The following is a 12,784-nucleotide window of genomic DNA, read 5'->3' as shown; positions in this document are numbered from 1 at the left end:
GCAGAGATGATAAAACCTTGTTGCCGAGGCCTGAGGAGTGGCTTTGTGCTGTACTCCTGCTCCGAGGTTTTGGAGCCAGTTTGTAATCTGCCTGGTCCCTGGTATGTATTTCAGTAAATTCAGCCCTAAGGATCATGAGGACAACTTTCAAAATGTGGTAAGAAATCCCAGCTGCTACTCTGCCAGCCCAGTTTAAAACCACAGGTAGCTTCTGTAGCATGATGGCTCAACACGCTCTTATCAGTGTGCAGATGCTTTGGGTTTGACTCAAGATGCAAGGCCTTGCAAGAACAGCAAGCTAGCTCTAAGCTCATGGAGCAGTTTTCATGCCCACTACAGCTCAAGAAACTCCCAAGAGAGATGATGTACATTGAGTTGAATGCTTGTAGTGAGTAGATGGCATCTGACATCAATGTACGTATTCTAAAGACGACCTGTTAAGCACAGCTGTACCACACAACCTGTTCCACTCAAACCATTCCTCTCACAGCAGGACAAAATGGCATTGTCTTCTGTTTGACTAACCCACAAAGCACTTCCCTGTAATTATATCTATCTTAATCAGACAAACTGGGGATTAAAAAAAAAGGACAAATCTGTTCCTTGGCCATAATTGGATTTCCTCTGCAAATATTAAATTACACTAACAGCAGCTTTCGTTATACATTTATTTTTTAATGCTTTTCTTCATGTGAACTAGACAAATGTGTCACCCGCCTAGAGCTTTTTAGAAGTGAGGAGCATTTTCCCCCACAAAAAAAAAGGTGAAGTTATAGAGAAATTGGAAAGCATGTGGCCAGATTAGTAGTAGAAAAACAGAATAAAGTCATTGAACTTCAATCAGAACTTCTTCCAGTTTTCAACTGTTTGTTGAAATATCACAAGAAACTTTATCTATTTGTCTGTAATAATGCCTAGCAAGCTTTAATGATGTCTGTCTTGAGTCATCTGGGACTCAGTCAAAGGCTTGACTCAGTTCTCATTAAAGACACACAAGCATTCCGTGTTTGTTTGGGTTTTTTTCCACAGGTCTCATAAAGCTTCTTGTGTTTCAAATGGCAAGACACTACAACCACCACTTACCTCAGAAGATTTCAGAAAGCCTGCTTATTTTAGGCAGCAGCCACCTCTGAATCCAAAGCTGACATTTGAATGGTTACAGGCTGAGGTTCAAGAGTACATCTCTGTACCTTGCTGGTCTAGCGTTGCTCTGGGTATCTCCTCACGGTTTCAGCTAGGAAGTGAGAAGACAAAGACAATCATGGGATCAGATAGGATTTTTGGAAACCACCACACAATGGTTGTGTAAAATTCATATACCAAGACACAATGCTGGTAACAATTTGTAAGTCATACATGAGGAAGTCCTTCAGATTATCCTTCTTTCTCTGCACCTTGCAATTCTTGCAAATTTTGCACCCTTGTTTACTAGTTCTGGGTCCAGAATGTAATGCTTGAAACTACAATTACAGAGTAGATTTTTTGCAGGATTTGTGATGTTCAGCATTGTGCTTCTCAGGATAAATTCTACCCTAGAGGGATGTATGAGCTTTTAATGAGCTTTTAATGGAAAAGCTGTATCAAAACCACTGGATAGCAAACCCAAGCCCTCTGTTCTGGAACCAGCACACTCCTCAGACCATCTATGTGTGTGCAAAATTACTTGGCAGAACAGGCAGCAGGTCAGTCTGTCAGCCCTTCTAGTCCACTATGGCACAATAAATAGTGGAGTAGAATCAATAAATAAATATATCAACAAAAAATACCTACTGATCTGGGCTCTCCCAAAGCCCCTTTAGAGCTGAGTACCTGTGCAGAGGGCTTGGAGAAATGCTACCTTGTGCTGGGTCCATGGGGAAGGGGTTCAATGGAGTGGTACCCCAATAATCAGTGACACTGGTGTGTAAGCAGAGTCTGGGAAGGGGGGCCCGAATACCAAGTGACACAATCCTCTTTTGGGGGCGTTTCCAAAGGAGCTACAGAGATTGGTTGGGTGACAAAGTCTGGTTCAGCAACCTGCCCAGCTGCCTGTGCAGCGCTGATCCAGCTAAAAGGCAAGGCCTTCTTCAAATAAAGAGGGAAACGTGAATTCTACTTGGGGGTGATTTTTATTTCAGATTGAGAAGCTACACACAAAGAGAACAAATATACATTTCCATAAGAGAAGGGAAAAAGAGAGAGAGCATCCTATTGTGTCCCCCTCCTAATACAACAAACCGTCTCAACCTGAGCCACAGATGTGTTTTCATCGTGGGCAGGCATGGAGAGTTCTTACACTGAAGGGTACACTATGCCATAAACATCTCTAATACCTACTCCAGAGTCACACACTTTCAGACACAGCAACATGGTCTGGGTTTTTGCATATGTGCACATAGATTTGTTCTTGGTAGATAATAAAAAGGCTGATAGAGCCACATGGATCAAAGCCATAGCTTTAAAAGAGGAACAGTTACAGATGTCCAGGAGGATCAGCACACCCACATGGCACAAGTACTTACTCAATGGAGTGGTTACTCTTAAGCATTACGTTTAATGTGAAGGCAGATACCTTTGTACCAGCGATACTGGATTGTACTGGAGCAGATAGCAGTGAATTTCAGAGTTCATCTGTCACTTTATTAAATTAAGCAAATGGTTTAGCATATAAAAATCAAGAAATCCTCCATCCTAATTACAGCAATTTATGTTCCTGTAGAAATAAAAGCACACACACGTGTACACACATCAGAGGCAGGATTGCTGACAGACAGCTTAGAAGATAAAGAAAAGAAACTCATTTTCCCTGTCCCACACCTTCTCCCTCCTGTCTTCAGGGGGAGATAATGGAGTCTCTCACCTTTGGTGCATAGTTATATTCAAAAGCCAAACAGCGACTTGGAATTTATCCTGAAGCAAACCAGGACAAGGCACCTTTAAGGATAGTAAGGCAGATTGGATACCTCTGCTGCAGGAGACTCCTCGTGTCTTAGGGGGTGGCCTTGCTGTCCCTGAATCTAGAGGGATTCTTCAAAATCTCATCAAAACCTTCACCCTCACAAGGCATGAGTAAATCAGTCTGAGTTTGCTATAACCAAGAAGCAGTTGAGAAGAGGCTCATCTCCCATCAGCAGAGCTACACTCAGCTGTTGGTAGTGCAATGCGTGGTCACCATCCTGTACAGCATGTGCTTCATGGAGAACCTTACAGAAATGTAGCCAGGATAGTAACAGAGAAAGTCTAAATAAGGCTCTGTTCTTAAAGAAGTGGAATATTTAGGGATGGTGAGCACATTACCTCCACACTGGTTTTTAGGGAAGTAATGTCGACAGAGCATCTCTTTTGTGTCAGTGCAGGGAGGCAGTCAGGGCTGGGCTTGCTTGGCTGCAATTATTGTCCTATTAAGTGTAAAATGTCATTAATTAATTGACTTAATGAAGTAGAGTTTTCTTCAGCTCAGCTCTTCTTCCAAAGCTGAAGATACATCTTTGTCCCCTCAATAATAGGATGTGAGACAGTCTATGTCCTCACATGGGACTAGACTATCTTTAAGTTTAATCTACCTACTCTAGGAACCTGGTCCTGCTGGGGTCTGGGCAGACTCCAAGGGCCACAGCAGACTCTACAAGAGGGATACAAAGAAGGAAAAACAACCAAGAAATCAGGAAGTTTCAGCATCAACACTGACCATCTAGAATCCACATTTTCCTTGTGGGAGGCACCGTGGCACAACACCACTGTGAGCATGTAAAACGCCTCTAGTTATAGCCAACAAGTTTTTAACATGCTTCGTTACTGCTGCACTACTGAACGTAATCATTTCAAAAGGACTTGACCAAACTCCTATGCTGCTAAGGAGGTATGGTCTCCATCAGAAGTCCACAGGCCACTAAAAGCTCAGGAAATTACAGTTATGCACACCAGCAAAGGCCCTGGCCCATCTGTTTTGTGACGTTCCTTCTGGTTCTTAAAAAGCTCCAATCCAAACCAGTTAATATTTAGAGTAATTTTTTTTTATGGTTAAGCACAATTCTTTCTGTGGGAATGTAATCCAGGGGGATTCAGAGATGTGTAAACAGTTTCCTTCAGAGATTTCCCTTGGCAATTTCCTTCTGCAATGTTTAACTGCAATTAAGTTGCATCAACAGAACACAGGCAGTTTAGCTTCAGTTACTAAACACAGGCTTGCAAATGCAGGGGATTACTTCCTCAGTGTTGTTATCAGGAGCAAGAGAAAGCTATCCTGAGGAACATCTAATAGTAAATTTCTTGGGTCTCTGGGGCTTAAAAACCACACTGTTAACTTTGCATTACAACAGGGTTGGCTCAAAATTCATTTTCTCACACTGGTTCCTGTGGGTAGGCCTGCTTGCCTTCCAAACAGCCTCTGTGGCCTTGGGAAAGACAAGTATTAATGTTTCTGGAGCAGGACTTCAAGTTGGCCTGCTGAAATGTCCACAGGCCTCATTTCCTGCTAGCACCAAGATCAGTGGTTAAACCCAAATGAGGTTTTGTCACTGTTGAGGATGATAAATCTGCTGACACTGAGAATTTCATAAGCAATCATGTTGTGAACTCTTGAATGAGATTTTGCTTCCTATTGAAAAATCCATCTTAGAGGGAAGATAACTCTCCTATGTCTAAACTTCTCCCCTTCCATCTCTCTGAAAGTCAAGTGATTATTCTGTACTAACATGCTATTGCTACTATGATATCAATACTTAAATACACTTCAACTCCTAGATGCTACATTTTTTTTAGGGAGGTGGTAGCTGTTAGCTAAAAATGAACTTGGCTTCAGGATCCAACATCTGCTCCCAGCCTGCCTGGTAACTCTTTGCATGACTCAAGAAAGTGTTCTTTCATGTTTCTGCATGCACTCACTTCTGCAGCTGTGAAATGGTGCCTGATGGTCACCAATGGCTGTAAATATCCCATATGCAGAATGAATACTGTGTTAGCATTAGCTTCCAGAGCCGGTGCTCTGATGTGAAGATGGAGAGTTACAGGAGTCAAATAAGGCTCCTGATCACTTCTTGTTGGACTTAAAATAGTGGTGACTGTCTCAACGTGTTGCCCAGTGCCTGGAAGTTTCAGATCATTTTTCATCCCCTTTTCTCTCCTCCCCAAAACTGAAGCAACAAGTGAACACGGCTTTCACCAACATTCTCCCATAGATAACAAAGTCTCCTTTGTCCGCAGAGAATAATGGCTACCATGCATTTATCTGAGGAGCATTTGTCCTAGCGATCTTGCAAGGAGGAATGTAGGTCAGTCCCTGATCCAGAACTGTACCATTATTTCTTCGTGGTCATGGCTAGCAGCCAGGAGCAGCTTATCAGAGCCCTATGCTGGCACGCTGCATGCTTCGCTGTTGATCAGTGATGATGTGCTTTGGAAACATCAGCACTGGGCTTCTGCCTCTCCCTGCAAATCCTGGCCAGACAGTGGCTACACGCTGGACAAATGCCTGCAGTCTTTTTGATGCTATCTGTATCAAAATGTGAAGGAAAAGATGCTTCCTTCAGGTCTTAGCTTCTTTATCCACTTGCTTACCTTGTCTTCACTGAAGCTGCCCTGCAACCTTCCAGCTTTTCCTTCTTTTTCTCCTCCTTGTTCACCCACAGTGCCAACAAGACAACTTATTCTTCTAGTTGGAAAACTTTCTTCCATTGAAACCAGACAGAAACTAAGCTGTCAAAACTCTTGCTTTAGATGTTGAATTCACAGTCAGGGCTGCTGTTAATATGCCTGAACCTAAGCTTTCATGGCATGCCAGGTGGAGGTGGAAGGAGGCTGATATAACAGGGCACCATGACCCGCTGACTAAATCACAGCCACTTTCTGAAAAGCAACTCACACTGAAACCAGCTCGCCCTGAGTTAGCCCAGCAAATGTATACACTGGATTTCATTTCCATCACAGAATCATTCATACACCAGCACAATGCAACTCTGACTTCGTGATGCACACTTGAATTATTTGATTCCTTTGATTATTTGATGACTTTGGAAAAGTTCATTATTTGAGATTTAGCAGTGTCCTGAGCACTTTCCAAACACTGAGACTCACTGTCCTCCACACTATTGCCTGTGAGAGACAGGCATGTACCTGTAAACTTACTTTACAGAAGAGGAATCACTGACAGAGGATTTATGTGACCTGCCTAATCTGAGCTGATCATCAGTCACAGGATTAGCCATTATAGCCAGCTCTGTGATTACAAATTGCCATGGTCCAGTTAAAATCAATGGAGATGTGATATTTTTCCTTTGGTGAGAGTTTGTCTTTTGGTCCTTTGACTTCCTACCTGAGGCCCGTTGCTCCTTGCCTGGGGGAGGGTCAGGATTAAAAAGGATGATTCTCATCAGAGGATGCTTTCCAGTGGCTGCAGAAATGTGCTGTGCTAGCAGAGGACCAGAGTGACAAATTCAGCCTGGCTTGTTGGCCAATACTGCAAATCTTTGCAGAAAGAGGTGGGGGGGTTGTACCTTTTGCAAACTCTCAAGGACATGACCTATGACATATGGCAGAGTGGTTAGTCACAGATACATGGGCCTTTGACTTGACTGAAGGAGGAACCGCCTGAACACCTCAGTTTTCATTATTCCTGTTGTACAAGATGAAGGAAGCATGGAAGAATGAGTCTAAGAAGAATGGTGACACTGGCTCATGTTCGTCTTTGTTCATCTTTGCTGTTAATGTACTTGAACCTAAGCATCTCAGTTTTCATTATTCCTGTTGTACAAGATGAAGGAAGCATGGAAAAATGAGTCTAAGAAGAATGGTGACACTGGCTCATGTTCATCTTTGGTACTGGCCACAGCAATTGCTCGGGGAAGAGCACAGAAACAGAGCAAGCACATGTGAAGCCTTTCTGCTCCTTCAACTGTCCCTAAAACCCTTTGCCACCTCTGGCTCGGGGCATCACCTCTTCAGGCAGCAACAGGGCTGCCCAGAAAAGACAAAGCAGAGGTTGTTTCACCAGCTGATTTGGTACTTTGGCTGTCTCCATATTTCTGTTATGTCCCAAGGACTTGGCCCTCATCTGTTCTCAACACAAAAGCCATCCTGATTGCAAGATACATCTCCAGAAGGGTTTTAAATCCTTTGCAATTACTGAATCATGTAGTGCAATTACCAACATACCAGCCGAGACTCAGCTGAGTTCCTGGGAATAATGGGTCTTTACTGAAAATATCTTAATAGCAGCCAAGTGCTGGCATCCTCCATCACTGACTACAGCTCCTCCATCACTGACTACAGCTTTCCAGGCACCCCCAGCCAGATCTCACGACACAGAACAAGCACCTTTCTCAGGATGAGAGACAGATAGTGCTCCGCGCTCTCAGAGCAACTCTTTAAACTATTGTCTCACAAACCTCTGAGTTAAGGACAGGAGTGAGGCAGAATGCAAACTACTTTCCCAAGGACCAGCTGGAGCCCTCAAAACTTTGTGCACTCTCCCATTTATACCTGAGCCACACATATATAAAACAGTGTAAGGCATTCTGGGAACTGGGGTGAGATCAGGCAGTGATGGATAAAGTGTGGAGTGGAAAGCCAATCCTGGGCCAGAAGAAATAAAACATGGTCCAAAACAGTCAAAGAAACTTCACTGAAAAAAGAAAAGTGGAAGAATAAAAGGTATTGGAGGCAATCTGGGATTGCACACGCCAAAGGCTTACAAACTCTTCTGTATTCCCATATCTTCCTCCCAAAAAGCAACTGTGGTACTAGAGGGTGGGACATGAGCCATTTGTTTGCAGCCTGGTTTCCTAAGGAGAGACTTTGTACCTTCCAAAAAGAATGATTAAAACCAAAAAGAAAAATAATAGTATTTTCTAGAATTTATTTCCTCTTAAAAGAAAAGGCAACTGACTAAAGTTTTCCAGTTTACAGTTCCCTGGGAAGAACATCAATGTTTGTCCATCCAGTGAAGAGATACTGGAGTTCAGTACATGGGCACCAGATCCGTGGTGTGCCTGGCTGAGAACAGAGCAGGTTCTGGAGGTTGCAGCTGCCCTGCTGCCAAGAACATTCCCAGCCCACAGCCTCCTGGAGAGAGGTTGTATCTAGAAAGGATATCCTTCAACAGCCTTTTCATTTTCCTCCTAGTGGCCTTACCTGAAGAACCTGACCACTTGAAGCAAATGGCAAGCCTTCTGTCTCACCAGGCTTTCCATCAGGATTCACGTTGTTACACAGGTAGTAGTTGGAGTGTGCCAACTTTTTTACAGTCTGGGAAAGTGTAGTATTGGATCTTTTACATTTGTACTTTAAGAAAAAAGACTTGAAGGCAGGTGGAGAGCCCTGGGAGATGCCACATGGCTATCAGGAGGAATGGGAACAACACAGAAAACCAAGAAATGTAATTTCTGACACAGATGATACGGAAAAGAGCAAGATGTTCTAAGAAGCAGTAGTTACCCAGTGTTTGGGCTTCCATGGAAAAAACTGGGATTCCTCTTCCTGTGCATCAACAACAGAAAAATTGGCACCTTTGTAAATCTAGAGTAGGGGTTCTGTAAGATTAAAGATTTCTGGTAGGTTAAGACTTGAATGCTCACAGTTCATATAAATCCTATGGCACCTGTTTCCAGGAGAAGGAGTGTTAGGTATCCTGCTATGAGAATGGTTTGACCTCCTTTTCTTCCCCATGAGGGTGATGAGGTGCTGGCACAGGTTGCCCAGAGAGGCTGTGGAGTGTCCAAGGCCGGGCTGGATGGGGCTTTGACCAACCTGGTCTGGTGGAAGCTGTCCCTGCCCATGGCAGGGAGCTGGAACCAGATGATCTTAAAGGTCCAACCTAAACCATTTTGTGATCACACATAAAGCCATTGCTCACACAATACCATTTTCAGATGGTTTTGCCACTTGTGGGGACTGGGAGAGGCATTCTTCAGCAGATACTGAGCTTCTGTATTGCTACTGGAAAATACTAAGGAGACTTTGAGGTATTTGCTTTAATTTACCACTTCCTATGTTCTACTGTCAGCAAGAACACCCCTCAGCCTATGGCATGCAGGTACAAAGACAGGGCACAATTAAACTGCAGCACCATGGGGAAGAAAGATCAACATAACAATGGTAAGATGCTGTCTGTGAGGAAGCCTAGCCTTTGGACTTGTCCAGGTGAGTACTTTTACCTGTGGGCAATAGCTTTGGGGTGAAAAACCATAAAAATTGAGAAATGTTCTAGTCCACAACTGCTGTGATGTTTCATGGGAATTGCCATTTGAGTGCTGCCTGCTCTCATGTCCTGATCCCAACTGCATCTGTCGTGGTGAGAGAGGGCATCAGGGGAGCTAAATACCTGATGGGGGATAAAGTGCAACTACAGAACCCAGCCCACAGGGAACAGTCATGAATTTCAGTTGCCTTGAGACACTCATACACTGCTTTAAAATCAAAGGCTTTGGGGATCTCGTGTATTTTCAAATAAATACTTAAGAATTGTTTATAAAAAGAAAAAAGGTTTTGTTGAGAACCACTTTCCCAAACCTCCCACATCTTTCAAAACACCTCTTATTTGTTGACTTGTGTTGTCAGCTACAAAGTGCGCTTCTGGTTTCCTGAGTTGAAAGGAGTTGGGATGATTCTAATAGGAGGAAATGCAGCATTGCAGTGGGTCTTGATCTGCTAAAAATGAAATAATAAATACTAGGCAAAGGTTGTCCTTAGAGAATTGTGCTTGCCTCCTTCCATTTTGAAGATAAGCCAAAGAATGACCACATTTTGTGGATGCTGGTTATAAATAAACTGGTTAAAAAGAAACTCCACCTGCAGTTCCTCAGTGGGCTGACTAATCCTTTCCCCCTTGGATTGTTTGCATAGCCCTGCTGCACACGATTAAACAGCCAGTAATGACGCACTCACTGTGTTTTCCCTTAGAAGTAGCCACATCTCACCTCACATCTCTGAGCGTCTTTTCACACACAAACAAAATTCATTGTGTCCCTTTAACGAGGAAAGATGCTCTGCAAATAAAGGGTGCTGCTGCTGCTATGAAATTGGAGCTGCCTCTTCCTAGTGCCATGAACATAAACACCAGCAATTGTCTTTCCAAGATAGCTTCCTCTGAAGCAAAAGAGGAGAAAGAAAAAAGGGAGACTTAGCATTACTTAATATCAAAGCTAAGTGTACATATATATTTGCTGAGACTGACCATATGCAATCATCTTGCTAACGTAGCCAAGGGAAAACGTCATAAGTCCAGGCAACTCTTGGCATAGGCACACCCATAATTTTGTAACTATGTGCTGTCCAAAAAGCCAAGATAAATCAACAGGATGTTTGCAATAAGTTTGCCAGACTTTGTTCAGGTTTGGGGTGTAAATCCAGGAAGAATGTTTTAAAGGAAAAGAAAAAAAAGGTGGAGTTGGAATCCAGAAGCATTTGGTTCAGCCTCAAGCAAAGGTTACCATCTGCCACTAAGCACTACCCTGGCCTAGCACCACCCACAATTACTAAATGTAAGCTGCTGCCAGCGAGACATTTAGAGCAGGACCAAACTCCTAGCAGGAACAGGTATACAGCTGTCCCAACACATAGAGATCACTGAACTACACAGAGTTACACACTCACCTTCTCTCCTTTCAAGCCAACACTCAGACTTGCCTGTCGTCAGTTCCCACAAAATGCACATTCGGATTTTTTCCTCCCCTGGTCAATTTTACTGGAAGAGGGCTGTGACTTCACTTGTTTGGCCTGATCCATTAAGCAAACATGAGCAGGACATGGCGTGCCAGCAAAGGAGCATGCATGTTCTCATGAAGGGAACTGACTTCTTGATTTCTCGCTGTTGTCACAGGCAAGGCTCTTTCAGACATATTTATACTGGAACAGACTCTGCATTTTTTTCAGCCCCAGAGAGATTACTTTAACAAAGTTTGTGTTTCCTCTGGATTTTTTTCATAACAGCTTGGTTAGAGGAAAGGAGAAAGCCAGTCCCTGATCTGCATGAAGATTTCCTATTTTGGTCCCCAAGTTTGGGGCTACTCACCAAAAGGCAGGGAAGCTGCTATGAGCTGCAGTGCAATGGGGAAATGGAAAGTGGGTTGGACATCTATAAGCTATTAATTCAGATATGAAACAATAAACAAAAATAAAAAGGAAAAGCTAGGTTTTAGGATATATTTGACATTTTTAAGGGACTGGAGAGCAGGAGAGGAATTGCAGTGGGAGAAACATGTTGCTTTATATCATATCTGTAACGGTCAGTAAGTGTTTCCAGGCCAGAGACTAAATTTAAGCAACATTTTCACCCACTCTGGAGTTTCTAGACTGCACCTCCATTTGAACAGCAGCACAATAAGCTTTCTAATTTTTTCCCTACAATAAGCATGAGTGGGGTTTGTCTGCTTCCCCATCTCCAACCCATATGAGCCTTTACTAACAGAAGTCTTGTTAAATCAGTGACACTTTTCACATACATGTATATATGTGTGCTCATACAACACATATACATGTATATGTATGAATTATCAAAATACTATTATAAAGCAGTTTTTTTTTTCTCAACACCCCTTCTCTTCCATTCCATTCCATCCCATCCCATCCCACCCCACTCCACCTCCCTCCCCTTCCAGTATTTCAAAATAGACTGGAACTGAAAAATTTCAAGAGCTATCCAGCCCTTGTGAGCACTGCAAATGTTTAGGTGTGTTAACAAGTCCCTGGTCCACTTCTGGGACGTGTGTCAATGAAGGGCCTCTAGTTCACAATACTGATTCCTTGGATTCAGGATCTGCTGTACTGCTTGTGTTGGAGACTTGGTTTTTGTGGGTTACCAAAGGTGTTGTTTCCCCTTCACATTTGCTGTTGGCAACTGCTTCTACGCAGACTTCCTTTAGCTCGTGCTCTCTCTTTTTCTTCTCTTTTTCATTCAGGTAGTTAAGGATGCCTGCTCCGAGGGCATCCCCTTCCACATTCACAACTGTGGTGGTTCTGTCCCTGGTTAAGATCAGAAAGAAAAAACAAAGCAGCAGACTTTTAGCTTAAGAGAGTTACTAGACAATCAGCAGAGCTGATTCACCCCTGGTGATGCTCTAAAATCAGTAGAACTAGACAAGGGAGATGTTGCCATTGGCATTCTCCACAGAACTATCATCACCATTTCAGACCTAAAAACATGGACCAGAGCTGGTTTAAGGCCAGCCCATCCGCTGCTATCAGCTGGTTCAGGGCTCTGAATGGGTTCCCAAAAGATGGAAAGGAAAGGTGGTAATAGTGTATAGTAAACCTGTGACTCCTAGCAGCATGTTCTAGCTGTGATGAGTGCCACAGACCTTCTGTGCCTCTGACCTGCCAATGGACAGCATCTCTCCATGACACCTTGTGTTGGTGTTTTGACCAGTCTTGAACTATAGCTAACAACAGCTTCTGATGGCGACTGCTTCATGTGTGACCAGGAAAGCTTTCCACCACTATTCAGACTCAGTTTCCTTTTTTTCCTTCCCTCCTACTGTCCATCTAATTTCCAACAACATTAACATCTTCTTGAACAAACTTTAAAAAATCCTTCTAAAGGGAATTGAAACCAGGAAGAAATATGTTTCAATAAAGGCTGAGAAAACAAGCAGAGGAGGGATTTTAAAGCACTAACTGCTTTAACTGAGAAGAGACCACCTTTTCCATTACCTGTTGTTACCTGTCCTGTGGGCACCTGTATCTTATAGGGTTTTATTTTATATCGCCCTCCTTTTGACCACTCTGACCATGATTCATGGAATCATAGAATCATTTTGGTTGGGAAAGATCATTAAGGTCATGGAGTCCAACCATTAACCTCACACTGCCAAGC

General features: G+C 43.2%; 1 protein-coding gene across 2 annotated transcripts in view; it reads right to left on the bottom strand.

Annotated features, from left to right (window-relative positions):
- Positions 1–2,089: 2,089 nt before the first annotated feature.
- Positions 2,090–12,784, bottom strand: part of SLC1A4 (solute carrier family 1 member 4) — a 35,571-nt gene continuing 24,876 nt past the window's right edge. For both annotated transcript variants that reach the window (XM_061989191.1, XM_061989192.1), the window contains exon 8: positions 2,090–11,934. In XM_061989191.1, the coding sequence (XP_061845175.1) occupies positions 11,700–11,934 (235 nt within the window). In that variant the 3' untranslated portion in view covers positions 2,090–11,699. The remainder of the gene's footprint in view (positions 11,935–12,784) is intronic.

The sequence above is a fragment of the Colius striatus genome, chromosome 2 (genome assembly GCF_028858725.1).
Source record: "Colius striatus isolate bColStr4 chromosome 2, bColStr4.1.hap1, whole genome shotgun sequence".
In the NCBI taxonomy this organism is placed as follows: Eukaryota; Metazoa; Chordata; class Aves; order Coliiformes; family Coliidae; genus Colius; species Colius striatus.
This window is presented reverse-complemented; position numbering and strand designations above follow the sequence as displayed.